The sequence below is a fragment of the Drosophila santomea genome, chromosome 2L (genome assembly GCF_016746245.2).
Source record: "Drosophila santomea strain STO CAGO 1482 chromosome 2L, Prin_Dsan_1.1, whole genome shotgun sequence".
NCBI lineage: Eukaryota > Metazoa > Arthropoda > Insecta > Diptera > Drosophilidae > Drosophila > Drosophila santomea.
The window spans coordinates 12,655,604-12,676,356 of record NC_053016.2 but is presented as its reverse complement, the minus strand read 5'-3'; the positions used below and the strand labels follow the sequence as shown (position 1 = coordinate 12,676,356).

The following is a 20,753-nucleotide window of genomic DNA, read 5'->3' as shown; positions in this document are numbered from 1 at the left end:
GAATGGGGCACAAATTGTGCTCAATTGGATGTGATTGGGTTTGCCCCGTGCTCGCATTGCTTTGACTATGTCTTGAATGCGTCCCCCATTCAACAGATTTTCACTTAGACGACCTAAAAAAGTTGGGCAAGCAACTGCAGGACTTCAATTAAATTGTACAAATTTGCAGGCAGCCAGTTGGAAAAATCGGGAAATCAATTAAAATTTAATCAGATCGGCGGTCTATGTGCTAATCCCACAGTTAATTAGCTAAATCGCATTCGCAATTTATGAGCACTTTTTTAAAAAGATAAAAAACAGCAGCTGCAAATGTGCTTTCACCTAAAGTCTATTATTATTAAATAGTTTATTTTGGACTCCATTCAAAACGTGATCTGACTATACAGTTAAGGAACGAAAAACGTTAAGAAAAGAATATAGATTTCAGCTCATTTATCTATTCTCAAGAGCAGCCGAATAAAGTTTCGCATCAAAGGGCCATTCAACTGTAACAGCAGAACTAAAACGAAAGCAAAACTAAAGTGAAATCAATTTAAAGCATTACTGGCATTCCCAGAGCCACACAAAGACTCCGACATATATGTACATACTATACGTATATATATGTATGTAAATACCCATTTTGCGACTCTCTCCAGCAGCTTTTTTAGTAAATTTATAGACCTTCTCGTTGACTCCTAACATATGCATAATTTTTCAAGAGCATCGTCGTCGCATTGGTGCCGGGCCATAAAATGGAATCTCCGAGTGCTTTTAATTTGTCCTACCAAATGTAAGGACTAGACAGGACCTCCCACCCACACACACACACGCACACATATACATATCTCGTTACTTAGCGAACATTTAATTTTGTTACGCAAACACACACAAGCACACCAGCACTGCGTGAAAGCGGAGAAAGCGAGAGTGAGAGTGGGAAAGGGAAAAGGAAAAGGAGAGCTTGGGCGCACCAGAAAACTATGTAGCAATTTATAACTTTTCCCAGCCGAGTAGCAGTTTCCCAGACGGGGGAAGGGTGGGGCGGGGCATTTCCCTCTTGGCAAACGATAATGAGACTTTGTGCCAAATTATTTAAGAGTTGAACGTGCAACGTGGCGGTGGGGCAGTGGAGGAAAACACAAAAGTAAATCAAAAATTTCCGGAAACCCGGAATGCGATTAATAAAAGTGTAGCACTTAGCCAAATTAGGCACTGCACAATGGCGTAACAATTGTTAATTACAATTCGCTAACACAGCGGGCAAAAATTTATCAGCAAATGTGCACATTAAATTAACTTAAATTGCGCGGTGGGTGGCGGCGGGTTAGCTTGAATTTCAATTATTTTACACATTAAATTGTGCGGTTACCACGCAGCTGAATTAATAGCAAAGTCGCCAAGGCTCCATCATCATCGTCGTCGGCGGCTTTGGCGCTGAAATTGAATTTGCCAGCGACTGAGCCGCAAACTCTGAAACCGCGATCAAAATCTAGCCACGCATACACAGTCGCACGAATTCATAAAGGACCCCACAGGACTCCATCCCACTGGCTGGCAAATCCCCTCCTCACAGGACATCAACATCCTGGCGCTTTTTCGCGCGTCTATCAGAGCGTTTGCTGAAAAATCTGCGTGCACGTTGAGAGCTGGAAAATTCATTTGAAATGCGCAAAGTGTTTTGCGTAGTCGCACAGTACAGTTCTCACATTCATAAACGGCTTTTTGGGAACTTGCTACGGGTTTTAAGCCTTATAAATTAGCGGTTAGATTGTGCGTCATAAATCGTGCGATTAATTTTAAAGTGCTTGTGCGGCTGCTCTTTGTTTTTGAAGAGCCCTTTTTGTATGTACATGTATCCTTGATTTCTAGCCCCCGAGAATGGTGATGGTTTAAGCCGCTGACCAGGGTTGACATGGGATTAATGTGCAATTCACAAGTTGTCGCTCTAATTAAAAATTATGCCTGCAAATGGCACGGAAAATGTATCACAAAACATTCAGTTTCATGAACGCAATATCCCACATTCCACATATGGAATTTTTATACCATTTATTGAAAACTTAATGCTAATACTAGTAACATTTGCTTAATAAAAGCTGCACATGTTATTGTACTCTTTTTGTTTAAACTTTTTGTTTTGTTTCAAACTGCGAATAAACAAGAGTAGCGTAACAAAAGTTAACATGAATAACCAAATGTGGCATTTCAAAATGTATTTTTCCCACTTGTAGTTGGCAATCCATTCCAACAACTGTCGACTAAAGAGGCAACTCAGCATTTGCCAGTTGAGAGTTCTTTGCCAGTGAGAAGTCACTAACTTTGGTATATCCTCTTGAAAAAGATTCCTACCTTTTTAGCATCCCCTCGAAATTTATGTATCTAATTAAAATGGAAGTTGGGGCGCAAAAAAGTCGAGGGTCCTGGAATCGAAGAAAGGAAAAGCAGGCCTGTGTATTACGAGTATATGCAGAGCGCTTCGCCTAACTTCGTTGCGCATAAATTTCAGCGAGATATCCAGTGGGGATGGGCACGCATTATGCTTGTTTATGCTCGAGAGCTGCATTTTTATGTCCCAACTCGGCGAGTTGGGGATGTGGAGCCATGGCCACTCCATCAGTTCAGCTCAGTGGGTGTGGGTACCTAGTACTGTGCACTACACACAACAGCGGGATGTCCGCACTCAACTAGGCTGAATGGGCCAGAAGCCAGAAGGCAGAAGCCAGTGGTCCGCTACAGTGGTCGAAATTCGCTTTTGCTGCGGCTGATGAACCATGAAATCTGTGGAATTTACAGACGATTGCAGCTGAATTCGGTTCGACGTGCAGCCGCCCATTGGATGGAAGCCACAACCTTGCTACTTGCGTTGCCAAATTCGGTATCTGAGCAACGCCCGAGTTTGGGCAACTATTTCACTATCCTCTAGGATACTACATATATGTACTATATCTATGGAATTTCCTTAAGACGCATTAACAATATAAACTGCAAGCAAATAATGACCAGATGGGTTGGAAAATTCGAGGCCACGGTGAAAGGCTGCTGGAGAAGCTGCTACCAAATGGTGATGACGGATGACGATATTTCACTGCTCCGCAGTCCACAAATCAAAGGCATTGTCAGAGGTCAAAGTGCAGGCCAAATTGAGCCATAAGTCTTGATCTGCAACACAGTAAACACTGTGTCCGATTTTGGTAATTGCTTTTGTACTAAAACGGATCCTGTTAAAAATGGCATTAATACATCAAAAATGTGACAAATAATTCTCTGAGAAATTCTCTGAAGGTTGTTTAAAAGTTACTTTTTCTCTTGTTTAACTATCTTAAGAGTCTAAGAAAAAGCGAAAAATATAAAATGCTCTGTATAATGTGTGTGGTAATATATTTTGGTTTAAAAATTACTCTTCCTCTTGTTTAACTATCATAATAGTCTTAGAAAAAGAGATAAATATGTTCTTCCTTAGAATACTATCTTACTATATATATCGAAATTTCGAAATAAGTATATTAAACAACTTTAAATATATATATTTTATAATGAATGGTGTTCCACTGTGCTGGAGAACTCTCTCCCAACGCTGGCTGTTTGCCTTTTAGCTTAGCAGTTGGCTGCTGGCGATGCTTTTTAATAAAATTAGCTCCGACATTGGATGCTTGTTTATGCAGCAGCCGCCTAGCAAAAGTGGGCGGAGTGGGTGGTGGGTGGAGTGGGTGGTGGGTGGAGTGGAGTGGAGTGGAGTGGAGTGGAGTAGAGTGGGTGGAGCAGGCGGCGTGGAGTTCGGCTTGCCCACCCGCTCCCATGTGGACCCGACGACCCTCGTGATGCACAACCATGGGTGAACGGGTGTGTGTGTGTGTGTGTGCCTGTACTTGACTGCTTATTATGCATGAATTTCAAATGAAGTCGCGAACGTGACACAAACATGCTGCATGCCACTGCCGCATGCCCTTTGCCGACTAACTGGCCACCCAGTCAGCTATCCATCCACCCACAGCTGCCCACAAAAATTTACACATTCGCATTGCGATATGCATTTAATATGAGAGAGCGGATCGTGGGGCATGACATGGCCCAGGCTGGCTATCCAGTGGGGATTCGTGCTCGAAATGCCCCGAAGAAATTGAAAAACACATCAAGCTCATTGGGCGCTAAATGGGCATAGGTCTTAATATGCGGCAATGGCAATGAAGATGGTCGAAATGTTATGCGTAATGAAATTGGGCTCTTTTTTGTGTGGGTGTTGATTTTCAATGGCTTCTAAGTGGCAAAGGCCAGGAATCGCAATACCAATTGAAATTCCGTTGATTTGATCTCCTGCTTTTTGGGCTCCGAAATAAAAGAGAGATGTTCGCTGGAGGATGGTGAGAACTCATTATGCTAGACAAACTTCGTTGTAAGCCATTTTCCGTTGGCAATTAAACACTCCAGCATCTTGGCATCCTTCCAGGATGTCAGCGTGTTGATAATGCACTCGCAGCGAAGGCGTTTACATTTATTTTCGCTGCCTAATGATATGCAAATACATATAAACAAAGGCTGCGTAAGTTAATTGCCCTGCCAACGCTGCTGTTGTTGCTTTCCCGCTGCGCTCGGCTATTAACATTTAATTAAACGCCTTTCGCCGTCAAAGAAGGGCGAAAAAAAGGCGACAGTCAGTTACACACATTTTTCTAAGCAACATTTTCGCTCAAAACTCGCGAGCGCAGTGCCAAATCTCTTCGAGTAAAATCTCTTTCTTCTGCCAGCCAGCATTATTGTTTAATTGCAATTAGTGCGCCTGCAAAGCGATAATAACGAGCCGTGTTTCAGTTCATGCATAATGCAAAGGCCGAGCGTGGCCCACACATTGCAATTAAGTCGCGAAGAGCTGCATGCACTGGCAGAAAGTCTATATGATAAACAAAATATTGCATTGCCATAACACTTGAATGATTACTTAGCTTGTGGCTTAAATTGCCACCTAAACACTATCAAACACAAGCAAAACTGCATAGCAGCGCCTTGAGAAGTATAACTATATTTTCGCCCAGTGTACCTCCCATTGTGACCGATTTGGTTGTTGTTGCTTTTGTTGCTCCTGCCTGCGATGCTGTCGAAAGTATCTCTTTGGCAGCCAAGTCGAGTCGGGCCTTGAAGTGTGTGTTGCCACTTGAGTTCTCCAGCTGCTACTTCTCGCAGCTCTTGCCTTCCACTTCCACTTCCACTGCCTCCAGTTCATCCTCCTCATTCTCCACAACATCGTCCTTCTCCTCCACATCCACACCCACTGGCACTTCCTCCACGCTGGGCCCTCGTTCACTTCTTGGCAGGAGAGTGCCTGAGTCGCCTTGAGGATGTGTTAGATTATTTTTATGTGCTTATTTTCGCATGCCTAAGTAGTTAGTTTAATAAATTGCATTGCTTAGGTAAGCGCCGTTGACTTGAGCAACAATTTACGGATTTTCGGCATTTGAAATGCTAAACATTTGCAAAACTTTTCCCCAAGTCTTATTGAATAAGTTGTTTGCAGCTTGTGCTGCCTTCTCTGTCCACAAGAACGTAGCAATTTCAGCGCTGCTGCTGCTGCACTGTGATGTTGAATTACCCACAGAAATCACGTATACGCCACAGTGGCGCACAAGCAGAACACAATGCATCACAATAGTAATTAACAATTCACCGAATAGCCACCCACACAATGGCAGAAAGAGTAGCTGTGTGATGTATTTGGCGCCCTTCCGCTCCCTTTTGCCAGAGTGCCACCCATTACCCATTTGCCACCAAGGTTAAAGTACCTGCTCGTGAATTTTTTAAAAACAACTGAAAGCGAGCAGAGCGAATCCAAAGTGGGTGCGAGCAAAAAAATGCCAGCAAAAAAACTCCGCATTCAAGGTGGCAAATGCGAAACGACCGAAATTGTCGCCAAACAAAAGGAGTCGCCCACGACGAAGACCAAATTAAATAGTTTTAAATCATGCAAACGACGACCCCAGAGACAAAGGCGGTGCTGAAAAAGGGGGGGCGTAGTGGCAAAGGTAACAATGGTAACAATGGCGGGCGGTGGAAATCAAATGTCAACTTAGTGCAAGGACAACTGCAGCTGGAGAAGTTGTAAGCGACGCTCAAGGCCAAATTGATCAGGCCCGAGAGCCAGCGAGCTAGTGAAACTGGGTCAACACACCGCACAAATAAGTTGGCAGTAACTCACCCACACACACACACACACACAGCGAAAAGCACAGCTACACACACACACACACGCACACAGAAGCGCCTAGAAGTATGCACTGTGTGGCAGATTAATTTTGGGCGTCCTTCGAGGAATTGTTCGGGCTTATACTTCATTCAATTAAATCGAAATTCGCTTTCAATTATGCCTGATTTGCGACGGAGCCCAGGGTATGAAGTTCTCTAACATTTAGATGTGGGTATGATGTGGTATAAAATTCAATATGGCATTGAGAAAAACAACAAAACGATAGATCAATTTGAGTTTTATGATATATGTTTTTAAAGGTCTCGTATAACAAAGCCACACGATTCTTAAATTGTAACTGCAACTCGCATAAAATTTAAAATGATAAGCTCAAAGTTGTGTAATCTATTTTAATTGAACCAAGTTAAAGCTGTTACTTGCTAAATTGATATATATGGTAAATAGTAAATTTTATAGTTATAGTGATTTTACATTACAACTACCTACATTTGAGTACGTAAAATATATTTAATGAATTGTAATGAATACCCAGCCGTTCTTTTCTCTTACCAGAAACCCCTAGATCTGGTATTGTCGCCTCCTAGTGTTAAGCTCACCCGACAAGCGGCCTAGTTGCTTATCAGTGTCACTTGTCGCCCGAACAAAGGACATTTTGGGGCTCGTCCTTCATTGTCGCACACGTGCATTCCATAACGTTTACACGGCTTCCCATTTCCATTCCCGCCCACCTGCTGGCTGCACTGCACCCGGTTTCGCCTCTGCTCCTGCATATTAATGCTCATGTAATAAACACAGTCGCTCACCTTGACAGCCTGTGGGTTTTGGTCAGTACGCCTGTTGGCCAGTTGGCCAGTTTGCCAGTTCGTCATTGGTCGGCGGTCAGTTCCAAGTGGTTGCCCTGCCATGCCAAATTCATGGCCTGATCCTTCTGCGGCTCCTCCTGCGCCTGTTCCCGCCTGTGATGCTGATTCCGATTCTGATTCTGATGCCGCTCCTGTCCCGATTGCATAATTTAAACGAAATTCCGACATGGATTCGATTGCCACCATGAAGGCGAGCAGCTTGGACCACGGCCAAAAACCACTGCAGCTCCTGCTCCGTAGGAGAAGCGATGCATTCATGAATGAGTTGACACACAGTTGGGCTCAAATTTTGCGGCTGGGCTGCCAATATTTGTCCCCTGGCCCAAATGCTCGACACCTCTCTGCTTGTTGCTGCTGTCTTTTACGCCTCTAATGGCGTGCAAATAGTTTTCACAATTGAGTTGTCAATTTACGAGTACCAGCACTCCTGGGATGCGAAACATTCACCAGCTACGCCAAACTTTTTGGCGCTCATCTCAAATATTTGCCATTGCCCATTTTAACGGTTTGTTTCAGGTTTGCTCTAGCACAATGTAACAGGTTTTAAAGGACACTTCCTTGCGTCTCAATCCCAACCTACACTCTCCTCATGGCCGTGGAGTACCTCTTACACAGTGGCACTTAATGACATTTTTATGGCTGCCACCTAGGCCAGTCCAAAAACCAGAGAATTGCGGAGTGTTCTGGCCAAATTGTGTGGGAGCCACAGCCATTTCCCGGAGGCCAAGGAAGCCACTTTGTAGTTGCACTGGGATGGTAATAGAATGCAAGGTCTTGGCCTTAAATGTTCGGCTTTGTTGTGCTTTACTGCATTAAAAATAGTTGTATATATTGAACATTTTATACATTAACAAATTAAAAGCAAATAACTCAGCACCTCTTCAGTAACTTTTTTCATTGATAAACATTGAAAAAATTTCAAAAGTAGAGCCTTGATAAGCAATAAAAAATAGCAAAAGTAGAGTCTTGATAAACAATGAAAAAAATGCCATAGTAGAGTTTTTATAATCAATAAATAAAAGTGCAAATATAGAGTCTTTAAAAAAAAGAGCTTTGTGTGAAAATGAGCACATTAACTACTCAAGTTCTGTGGTTTTCACTGACACATTAAACGCATTTCACTTGGCGCCACAGCCAAAGCGCAAATTGCTTTCATTCAGAGTGGCCAAATGATTGCAAACCATTAATTGGGCGCCCAAAAACTCATCACGCTGCCAGAGTACACGCCATTTTTATAATGATTTTCCACGTAATGAGCACGGCCCAACTGCCAATAAGTGAGCCCGGTTATTAGTTCAATTTGGCAGAAAGTGGCATAAATCAGCGTCGAATATGATACCCCACTTATGTAATTGCCACACGCTTTCCATTAATTGTTCGCCCATTTGGTTTCATTCGTTGCAGAAAGCTGTCAAGGACCTCACGAAAAGCGCCTGCTGAACCACCTGCTGTCCACCTACAACACGCTGGAGCGACCCGTGGCCAACGAATCGGAGCCCCTGGAGGTGAAGTTTGGACTGACGCTGCAGCAGATCATCGACGTGGTAAGTGGTCGCCGGGGATGGCCGAAATCCTTTTGGCCCAGCTAACAATTTCGCAAAGCATCAAAAATAAGCACAAATAACTGAGAGTAATCTGAAGTATTCCCATGGCTGTCGGATCTTCATCCGCAAACGTAACAAACACAGTTGAAAACACATTGAATTGAATTTAACTGAATTGAATTGAATTGAATTGAATCGATGCATAGGACTAATGTAACGTGAACAGGCAAAGAATTAACAATTATTGATTGCGTCTCTTATAGGATGAAAAGAATCAGATTCTGACCACAAATGCGTGGTTAAATTTGGTAAGTGACATGTACCCGTCGTTTTTGTGACAACACAGTATCACAACTATTCTTTTGTGATTGTGACTTTCGTTTCACGTTTCTCGTATTTTGTGTTTTTGCGTCTTTGCCTTTTGAGGTTTCCGTTTTTGCCAGGCGAAAAGCGACACATTTTTATTAAAATTGCTTCACCACCAAAAACCACAAGTTTTTTATTTCATTTCGTTTTTTCTGAATTTGTTTTTGGCATTCAATAATTATTGCCCCACAGGGCTTCTTTATCCATAAATAAATACATATTTGCGTATGCATATGTGTTGTCCCAAAATGTCTGTGCGTGTATGTGTGTCTGCGTCTGACTGCGTGTGTGTGTGTGTGTGTGTGAAAGCCTGAATATTTTTACGTTTGTGTGTTCTTTTGGCATTTTATTTACCGCTTAAACACTTTTCAATTAAACGAACGTTGAGTTAAAATCCAATTATAAAGAGAACGTGTTTATAACAAAAATTGAAAATGCTTCGAAGATGATTTGGCAGTGCCTTTTCGAATTTCTTGTTCTCCAGCCATTAAAAAATACTTTATATTAGCTGACCTTTTGACTACTAATAATGGCATCTAAAACTTGTGATTTACACAAATTTCACTGGCAATGGACGTGATGGAGGTGGAGTTGCCTTCAACTGGACAAGGGATGCTCGAAATGGCATTGCTAAATTGGCAGAAATTGTTGGGCGCACCATAAACATAAACAAATAAATCAAAACAAGGCACCCAAGAGGACATAAATAAAATTTATATTTGTAAAGCGACAGCCATTTCTTTTTTTTGTGCTGCGCATTGTTTGTGCCCCAGTCTCACCTGAAAACTCGAAATGCAATCGTTTTGGTCAGAACCATAAAGCGAGAACCATTCAACGAGCTGCAGACAGGAAACCCTTTTCAAAAAAAATTAATAGCACATCCAGCCCACTAGCCATTCACATTCATATACATATGTACTATGTCCAGCGGCGGATTTATGATTGCCCGTCAATTTTCAATTTCCTTAGAAAAAACACGGCTTTTTCCGCCCAACAACTTTTGCATGCAACTAATTGTCGTTCCATTTATGAAATACGAGTATGAACGCAAAACTTTAAGCTGCGTCGAGGCATTTTCAATTTCCAATTAATTGCCTTTTGTGAAAACAGTTTTTGTTGATCAGCCACGTGTTTAGGTGCTTTTATTACGTTGTGTTTTCCGTTTGTGTGATTTACATGTTCGTACATATTAATACATTTTCGATTTCGTTACAATTATTTTGTCATTTTTTTTTTGCATACAATGACAACATTTATTCCCCGGAAACGTGCGGCATGCCGCGTGAATAAATGTGCTTAGTCGGGAAATTATATGTCCGATGGCCACAGATGCCGTTGCTAACCCTCCATAATTCCTCAATTAAAGTGGAATTCTCTGGGGAGTGGGTAGTCCCAGTCGAGCGCCAAAGGAATCCAAATCCAGGCAGTTAAATTGATGCAAACGAATAGTTTTAAGCCCACAACGAAATAGTTGCAAATCAAAAACACTCATTTGGTCACTCACAAATGTGTAGTGAATGTGCAGTAGCATTCCCTGGCAGTGGGAAGTAACCTTCGAACCCAATTAGTATGCTCCATTTAATGCATTAATCGATTGACAAAATGATTTACAAGACTATTACCGTTAGCCAACCCATCAAACAGCCTTTCAATTATGTTTTACTTGCATTTAATTCGCCATCGTTGTGTGTGTGTACGTGTGTGATTGAGAGCTAGTGTACATGTATTTTTTACGGATTATGTTTGATATACGTACATATACTTACAAACCATATATTTTTGCTGGGTACATGTCATAAAGCGTTCTCTGATTATACATATCTGAGTAAAAGGCAAAAGTTGCAATTAAAACGCAACCAAAAACAAAAACATAACCAGAACCAAAAACCAAAAACCAAAAAACCAAAACAAAAAACAAGCAACAAGAACTAAAGTCGTGTCTTGCATGTTGTTTAAACGAAGTGCATTTAAAACGTGAAAGATAAACTGCAAATTCCAACTCGGTGTATTCTTTGTATCTATATCTATACGTATATATAAGTATATATATATAATGGCATATAAATGTATCTGCATATTGCGCAACACAACTAACAACCTAAACAGCCAAACCTACTAAAAACCAAATGATATCGATGAAGTTATGACTTTAATCTGCTCTCTCTCTCTCTCCTTAACCCTCTGTCTCTCTCTTACTTAACCCCCCAAAACATCCTCACGAATAAATTATACAATTAAAGGCAGGACATCTATGCGCTGGCAAACCAAATGCATTTTAATTTACACGATTAAATATGTATGAAATAATTTGATTTATGCACTCGCCATCGGACAGATGAAGAGATAGATAGATGGGCGGGGGCGGGGAAGGGATCAATTGAAAGGGAATTGAAACCGCAACGCTTTGATTTTCAGTGGCATAAATTATAAATCGATACGAATGGAGATTTATGAATTCGCCAGACCTGACATTTTCAGCGGCTCCGCTGGTCACAGTTTGTGCAATTTGCAATTACCCAAATTGCAGCTACCAATAATGAATGTCCTTCGAAAATGTCCTCTGATGTTGGCGATTACACCGAACAGTGACAATTGCCAAAGTTTTGCAATTGCCGTCAAGCATCTTGAGGCCACCACGTAGTCGTGGCTAACCAAAGGTTACTCCTTTAGCATGTCTTCCTCTGCTCCTCCTGCTGATTGCCATCTATCTGATGATGAGAACGATGAGAATGACGATGGTAATGATGATGATGATGATGATGATGATGATGATGATGATGATGATGATGATGGCCCGTCATGACAGCCAGTTGCAACCGAATGCCACTGAGCTGGAGGCACAGGACGAAAGGTCAGGTCGCAGGCTCCTTGGGCAGGACATTAAAATGCACATTGTGCTTGAGCCGGGCGCCATCAGCATCCAAGTTAAGAAAAATAAAGTCATTAGCATTTTTGGGCTAACACCAAAGCACCAAGAGAACCACAGCCCCACTTTCAGTGGATGTATCCTCTCGTCTAATGACTTGCCAGGTTGCAGCCACCACAAAGTCCCCCAAATTACTGGGGCTTTGGAAATATGTGTCAAAAGGAAATGGCCAAAGGCCACCCACTCCAACGCTCACCCCAACTTCTAAAAAACTGCAAATTTGCGAGGGTGTAAAGCGAACAAGCTATAATGGTGTTTAATCTGTTGTTCTGGGTGTGGCCAAAAAGCCAGGCATCGTAGTCTAGTGCACATTATTTGGCAATCTTTGTGGAAAGTTCGTTTTTTTCTAAGTATCTGGTATCTGAAAAAACGAAACATCCATTTAATAGCTGTGAAAAAGTAATGAAGATTCAGTTAACGATTGGATTTCAAAGTTTGCCTCGTTAAGACACCAACAAAAGACATTTAAACTGGTAGGTAATTGTTTTAGCTTAACAATGGAGTTCAAGTCCTTGTTCAATAAACAGATTGCTTCGCTATGGAGTTTAAATGAGAAATGAAATGTAAAGGAGACCATATTTGAATGTTATGCATTTCCTTTAGCGCGAGACAGTACTTGTAAACTTAATTTAAATACTTTATTTAAAGAAGTGTTTGCCAACCGAGTAAAATCCTTTAGTGTGCGCAACTGAACTGCAAAATATTTGATGTAATCCAGCCATTATGGGCACAGTCAACGACTTTGGCTCTGAGGGGCAAAGATGAAAAGTTAAGCTGGTGTGGAATCTATTAGCGTCATCCATTGATACTTTGCAAGCACGCCTGGAATCCATTATAAACACACTTTCGCCCAAATTGTGGCCCGCGAGTATCAGCCAGAGTTCGACAAAGTCATTTGGCAGCGTTGTGCAAACTGCCTCGTTCACTTATCACCCACTCATTTGTCTCGCCTCGAACAACACACTCACACACAATCATATTTAAGGACTTTGAGTGCTGCCAAGGCCAACAAACTTCGTCCTTGAGCCGAACGTTTTTGGTGTTAGTCTACTCTCGTTTTTGGTTCATGTGCATAACCCATTTGTAAAGGCAAACAGTGAAACAGCAACAAAGTTTGAGAAAAACATTCATTCATCACAGGAGTGCGACTACAACGAGCAGGAGATCCGCCCGGTTTTGAATCCTGGGGATCCCCGAATCGAGTGCCCGTGCCCGGAGTCAGAAAATCTGAAATCTGGATTGTTGTTACTACGGACGACAAACGGCAATTGTTGGCTCATTAGAAACTCATTTAAAAACAATTTGGCACGTTAATGCAAAATAAATCTATAAGCTTATGCAGCCACGTAAATGCTGTAGTAACGGTGTGTGTGTGTCTGGGGGAAAGCGAAACGCTTAATGCTTAATGCAGATGTGGAGTCTGCTGCAAATGGGGCTTTAAGTTTGCCACCAAAGTGTCATTAGTATGCGTCAATGTCAGGGGCTCACATCCCGACGTTTTCGCCTCCTCGACTCCTCGATCTCCTCGCATTCCGGTTGTCATAAACATGAAATTTGCACAAAACCGCCATTTTTATAAGGTGTCAACGGCACAAATTCAACCCATACCCATACCCATACCCACAACACCCTTATCCATATCCATATCCACATATACTCGGATATATTCAAATGTTGTGGCATTTGACGCGAGGAGGAAGTGCCTGCATATTGGCTTAAACGAAAACGCCAACCGCCGCGTGGGAAGCGGTTTTGCGATTCAGAAATCATCCAGGTCACCAGAGCAAACTCATGTCCAAGGATGCGGCTGTGCTCCCCCTCCTGCATATCATTAACTTTCCCCTTCCATCACGAAACTGATGTATTTTTTAATGGCCCAAGTCGTTACTGCAGCTGCTACCAAACTCATCCTTTTTCGGGTTTTTCCACCTTTTTTGGCTGTTTCCTGCATTTTTTTTTTTACTTTCCGGCAGTGGTTTTGTAACCATTTTCGTTGTTTAACCCAGCAAGTTATTAATGACAGTCACCTTAGAGTGGCTTTCACATGCAGATCTGCCGGATTCGCTGAGCTGTTCATCTGCATTTCAAACGGCAACGGCATCGGTAGAAAGGACGCCTTGAATCCTTAGCCATTCTCATCCGTTGGCATTGGACTAGACTGTTTGGATAGTTGGCGGTCGAGTGACTGACAATGCGCCAGCATGAAATATCTTTAATTAAAATTTTGTATAAAGATAAATGGGTTTTGATACCTAGTTCAAAGTTTTTATTGCCAAACCCACACTGGCTGAATGGCGGTAGAAGCAGAATGGAAATGTATAGGTATATATGTACACATAGATATTCCGCCCAGGAAGGCGGTATTTTCAAAGTAAATTGCCGCAATGAACAAAGGATCTGAAGGCCGACCGACCAGCAGATTAAATTTGTATGAGGCAGAGATTCGGATTCGCATTCGGATTAAGATTGAGATTGAGATTAGGCTTCAAGGCGAGCGGCTCAAAGCGGCTCTGGGCCAACAAAGTTTTTGATAGCATTCCATTTGGCTTTTTCGTTACGTTTCGCTGCAAATTGAGTGATGATGGGAGATTGAGAAGAGTAAATGGCAACAGCACCAAGGAGAAGGCTGAATGTGCTACTATCAACACTTAAAACCCCAGTCAAATTTACGTTAACTACTGCAGATTAAAGTCACACTTCATCGCGTGCAGAGCTAGTGGAGAGATTAAACTAAAAACAAAAAAAAAACATCAAAAAAATCGTATTCATAAACGTCATAAAAACAGATGCTTTAAATAAAAGAAAACCTAGAAAAAGAAAGCTCAAAAAAAAAAGAACAAACCTCCTCTTATAAAACTCATAAAACAAATGTATAAACCAAAACTTTCTTTTACCATGCTCTGCTCTTTTTAAACTTTTGACTTCAATTAACTTTTTGGCTTTCCTTGCGTCTTACTTACTGTTGTCGTTTCTCTTGCGTTGAACTTGATTTGATTCACTTTTGTTTCCTTGGCGTTAACAACAAAACAACCAAAATTCGTTCCAAATGCGTTTGTAGGACGAGAAGAATCAGCTTCTCATAACGAATCTTTGGCTTTCGTTGGTAAGTCTCAACTAAAACTCGCCATCATAAATCATAAATCATAAATCTTAAACCTAAAACCCAAACTTAAATACTTACTTATAGCCTAAATCGTATTTTTAAATAATGTGTATTCGCTTTAAACCTACTTAACCATAAATCGAGCATCAAGGACTCTTTCTGACTCAGTCCAGCAGAAGGCATATATATATCTATATCTATATATCTTACATAACCATATTCAATCTGCTGAATGCGTATCCTTCTAGTTGGTAGTGCTGTATGCTGTATGCTGGATACGGGCCAGATAGAGTCTGTCCTGATTATAATTTAAGCACACACGTTCCTAAGAGTTAATCGAGTTTTCGTTCCTCGTTGAAAGATTCATCTGAAATCCTGCTACCCAAAGCTCTGTTGTAAAAAACGCTTAATGTAAGGACTATTTTTTTGAGTCCCTCTCTCTTTCTCTCTCTCTATATCCCTCTGTCTCTCGTTGAGATTGTGTTGGCTTAGTTCGTGTGTGCGTTAAATTATTTAAACATCATCACTTAAATAAGTACCATTAAATCCAAGCTTAAATACTATAATAAATCGCTTATTTAAATACAAACCCACATACTCACAGACACAGCTACAGTTAAATATATACAAAAAAGATACCTTGATTTCCGATATTTCCTTTTATTCTCTTTGAATTTATAACTTTTCTAACTAGAGATCTACAAAGGCAACTAGTTTTTTTACGCAGCGAATAAATCCTTTTTTTGACATTTTTATTTAGAACTCGGTGCGAGTTGGCTTCAGTTTCTTTTCTAGCAAGAGCAACTAAAAATCAAACACATAAACCGAATCGACCAGAAAAACATAACTCTAAACCGAACCTAACCCGGCACAAAAAATACACACATACCCCGCACACACACACACACATCTGCATGGCAGGAGATTGCATCCTGTAATGAGTCCTTTTGGCATCTGTGTTGTTTCGTCCTGCATGCCTTGCATTTACCTTTGTGTGATTGCTTATCTCGTGTGTGAGTGTAACAAAAAAAGGTGATATATGCCTGCGGAAATGGAGCGGTGTATTTCCGCTATTTTTTCGCACTTTTCCTTTCATTTCCGGTTAGCCAGATCAAGTCCTGTCAATGTACGAAATTAATTAAATTATTTATTTAGCACGTGAAGTCGTTTTTAGTAAACGAATACACACCGGCATGGCGTCCAGAAATTGCAGTAATTTCGCAATTGCAATCAAACACAAAATACACATGAAATGCCGCATCTCTCGCCTGCTGCAATCGGCAATCAGCAATCGGCTGCAATTTCAGTATTTATGATTGATGCATGGTCGAATCGAGGCGTTTATAAACTGTTCGGTACCAGCCATTTGAGTGGTTATGTTCGAATGTGTGTCGATTCGCCACTCACAACCGCAGACAAGCAGCAGCTGGAATTCTAAATGCCAGTCCTTCGTCCTTCCAGCTGTCGATAATGCCAGTCAACCGATTGTTGTTCTGCTCGACGGCCCAATTATGCCGTCAAATGGCAATTAAAAGCGGCAAATGAACGCAAAGGCCAACGCGAACAAAGCGCGACCAGAAAATGGTCAGCAAAATCGATGACTATCAAACACTGAACTTTAATTGCTTGCTATAGATATGGTTTATTATACCATGCCACACAAATACTTTGAAAGATTTTCACGTACTGCAGCAATCAATTTAAAACTTCAGCTAATAAACTAACGAATTATTTTCCTTCTGTAATATCTGTAAATATATTATTTACTAAAAATACAGATTTTCGCAACTTTAAATTTTGTACAAACATAATGGCAGCAGTGCCAATAATTCAACCAAATGCTAATAGTTAATTTCAAACTAAAGTTGGCCATAAGAGGATTGGATTTAGACCCCAGTGTTTAGCCACGCATCACCGAATGTGAGCTGCGCGGTAACTATTTCGTAAAATAATTGCCACACTCACATCAAAAATCTGTGTCCTTCCGCCGGCGCAGCGCACAAAGTGGTAAAATGTTTTTAGGAGCACGGAGCAGCATCCTTTCCACCTGCGATGGTGTATGGTGGCATGGCAATGGGTTGCCACGAAACGAGGCATCTGTTTCTACAGCTGCCATAAAAACCGCACACAATCAAGTTGAAACAGTTTTAAAGCAGATGCAGATAGTAAATACGTAGGCAGCACTGCTACAATTTAATGCAGCGCGGTGTCATGGCATTTAATTAAATTTTTGTGATTTAAAAAGGGTACGCTGTATGCTGTATGTGCTGTTTGTCTGCTTTTCTGTTTTTCCGCTTTTTTGCCTTTTTGCTCTTAGCCACACAGAGACGTTGGTCGACGAGGGGTCGTCGAGGACAATTGCTTGCTCTAAAAATGCCACAAATGTGTTAAATTATAAACATAACAGCGGCAGCGTTCGCAATAGAGGCAACATGAAGCCACGGCAAAGGCGAAACTTAGTAGAGGGGAAACTTGCCGCTTTTATGACACGAACATGAACCACTTGTAGGAAAGCCACAGAACGCAACGAGCGGCGGGAAAGGGGAAAGGGGAAGGGGGAAGAGTCGCAGGACGCAGGACGCGGTACAGAATCGCGTTGCAGGCAACCGCAGAGTGACACACAGCACTGAACAACTGTTTGAATACACACGAAGAAAGTATAAGAAGTATCTCATTAGTGAATATTTTTAAGACTGATTTGATTACTAATTCCAAATAATGGTTTGAGAAATAAGTTGTATAGCTAAGAAAGCTTCATGAGTAAGTAAAAGTCTAAATATATATATCTATATATTATATATATAGTGGCTATATATGTGTCACCTTATTTATCGCCGTGCATCAAGGCACAGGATCGGAAAAGAGCAAACGAGGAACGTTGATAAAACTTGTCTCATGTGCGGTTCGGGCGATGGGCGGCAGTGCGGGGCAGGGGGTTGACTTAGCCAGAAATTTGTTGGCAAGTTGCACATTGTTGTAGAGTGCAGCAACTGTGTATTAGTATGCGTGACGGTGTGCGATTGTGTGTGTGCGCTGGCATGCTTTCGAGCAACAGCTTGCCAATCAGTTAGCAGAGTCGGCCATCTCATAGTCTTAGCCTAGTAGTGTCTCGTAGTGCGTAAGTGTTAGTAGTAGTAGTGGTAGTTGCATGTGTGTATGTGTATGTGCATATGTGCATGTGCTCAGCAGTTGAGTAGATTTCATTTCATTTCGGAGTCCTTGCTTTTCCAGCTCCAACTTACTTTTCATTCTATACCCAAATTCCCAAAATGAACATAGCCAGAGATATCCGTTTTCTTTTCCAAACATCACGTCGCATTTTTCGTTTGAATTTTTAGTCGTTTTATTTGATAGCAAAATACATATATGTGTATATTGAAACCACTTGAGAACCGAGCAATCAATATTAAAACTAATAAAAAACCCTGTCAACGCAGGAGTGGAACGATTACAATCTGCGCTGGAATGAAACGGAATACGGCGGAGTCAAGGACCTCCGAATCACGCCCAACAAGCTGTGGAAACCCGACGTGCTCATGTACAACAGGTAAGTGATCTGTGTCCAATCCGGCCGGACTCGATGCACCGATGACGTAACCGAATAGAAAGGCTATCGCAGCCCACGATGAACCAATGAAACTAATCAGAAGCAACTGAGAATCAGTATAAAAGTGTTTGCGCAATACATACTATAACCAGCTACATAGAGCTATCTTAGGTCTAGGCATAGGATCGTATATATATATATAATCCAATCACTGTAATACTCAAACCATGGTAAGTTAGGCTGACCAAAGTAACAACCACAACCACCGGAGTTGAAGTCCCCAACGACATTACGTTATCGTTTCGTTTTGCGTTCGGTTATAGCTATAGTTATACTTAGTATATTTTACGTATTACGTAGTTGCACTTTAGTTGAATTTATATAGACTACTAGCTTACCATTAGAGTTTCGGTCACTTGAAGGATCTGTTGCATAGGTTTCCACATAGAGATACAAAACTCCATCTGAGAACTGTACTTGCAACTCGCCCAGTCAAGTTTTTTTATGCCCCTCAGTTTAAAATATTGTTTGTATGTTTCGATTTGAGTTGGTTTTCTAATTGAAAACGAGAATCCCCAGCATATTTAATACGTTTGCATACACTTTAGTTGTGTACGACCCCATGTTCATGTTCATATTTATGTAACTATTATTATTATCGCATTAAAACCCACTCGCTATTGTTTGTGTGTCTACATATATGTAAAAAGTTTTAGAGCAGTATACAAAAAAGTAAAAACAAATACGAAAATCGAAATAAGCCGCTAATCAAACATGAAATTGTGTTTTTGATTCGGTGACTAAATCGACTTTTCACACCCGTATAATTATGATATTTGTGTTTCGATGTTATCCACTTATGATTTGCTTTCAATGTTTACGTTTCGAAAAGTGACTTAACTAAAACACAAGGAAAAAAATGGAAAAAACAAAAAACAAAACAAAAGAAAACCAGAATAATTTCCATTTGTTTACTTCAATAAGAGTAGTTTACACGCAGTGGTTGTCTAGTGGGACTGTACATTGTCAGCTTGCCGTTGATGTGGGCCTCACATTGTAATTGGATTCGTAATGCTAACCGAACGTTGTATAACACATGAAATGCTTGAATTATCCAGCATTAACTAAACCAAACATCAAGCCATAAAAGCGAACTAAACCAAATGCGAACTAACCGCAAAACAAGCTAAATAATCGCCCAGACTAAACTCCAAACAACTAAACCTTAAACGTTAACTTAAACTTTGTTTAACCAGAATATTGCGCAAGTATTTTGTTCGAAACAGCACGGGTCAAATTCCTCTAGGAATCGAGGTAAGCGGTCTGTGGTCTGCTTTCCAGTCAAGGACTCACACCTTTTTGCGTAGACTCCATCTTAACTCGAGCTCAAGCCAAGTCAAAGTCCTGTCGCTCCATTTCCGAAAGACAATAACCTCCTCAGAGATTGTTCAACAATATGCTGGTGTAATATTTCTGGTTAGACGTTCAGTACTTGAATTTATTTGGCCGACAAACAAATACTGTAAAGCAATAATTAAAAAAAGCTGAAAAATGGAAGAAAAATGTTTTTTGTCATACTCATACGTAGCTTGCAAAAAACAAAACAAGAAACCATCACCAGACCATCACAAAAAAGGCAAAATAGATTTTCAAGTATTGTGCATGAGAAATCAAATCCCTCTTACTAAACAAAAGACTAAATAAAGCCGCATAAAAATAAAACCAAATGGAAAAAAAATATATATATTTAACCTAAATCCCCACCTCATCCCACCACCACTAAAACAGCTGCCTTCCAGCCAGGTGACAGAAACAACCTTCACTTTGTCTGGACACCAGCTACCTCCATCCAACGACACCCACCAACTAACCAATCCACCATCCAAATTCCATACACACACACAAACACACACAAAAACTTCACAAGCAACACAATTAAATTAAATATTAAAAGTATCTAAATAGAGCGTACATCCCATGTTAATATACATATAAGCTAAAGCTAATTACAAGCTCCTAACTCGAAAACTTGGCTAGGCTAGCTAAGCAAACCCATCAAGTTAATATTAAACCCAAGCACCAACAGATATCTTCCACCACAATATACTATTTATATATCGATCGTGTCATCTCAGCATTTCAGACTAACAAAAATCATGACACATCCAGAAAGCATTACTATAAACTAAAGCTCTCGGGTGACCGAGATTCGGGTGCCCCTTCCAATCT

At 41.0% G+C, this 20,753-nt stretch overlaps 1 protein-coding gene across 10 annotated transcripts in view; it reads left to right on the top strand.

Annotated features, from left to right (window-relative positions):
• LOC120451198 (acetylcholine receptor subunit alpha-type acr-16) overlaps positions 1–20,753 on the top strand; it is a 96,502-nt gene that overhangs the window by 55,196 nt on the left and 20,553 nt on the right. For 5 of the 10 annotated variants that reach the window (XM_039634673.2, XM_039634662.2, XM_039634653.2 and 2 more), the window contains exons 4-6: positions 8,443–8,582; positions 14,933–14,977; positions 18,415–18,524. In XM_039634673.2, coding sequence (XP_039490607.1) covers positions 8,443–8,582; positions 14,933–14,977; positions 18,415–18,524 — 295 coding nt within the window. Of the gene's footprint in view, positions 1–8,442; positions 8,583–8,845; positions 8,891–14,932; positions 14,978–18,414; positions 18,525–20,753 lie in introns of all 10 variants that reach the window. The other 5 variants (XM_039634708.2, XM_039634699.2, XM_039634726.2 and 2 more) reach the window with 3 other exon arrangements.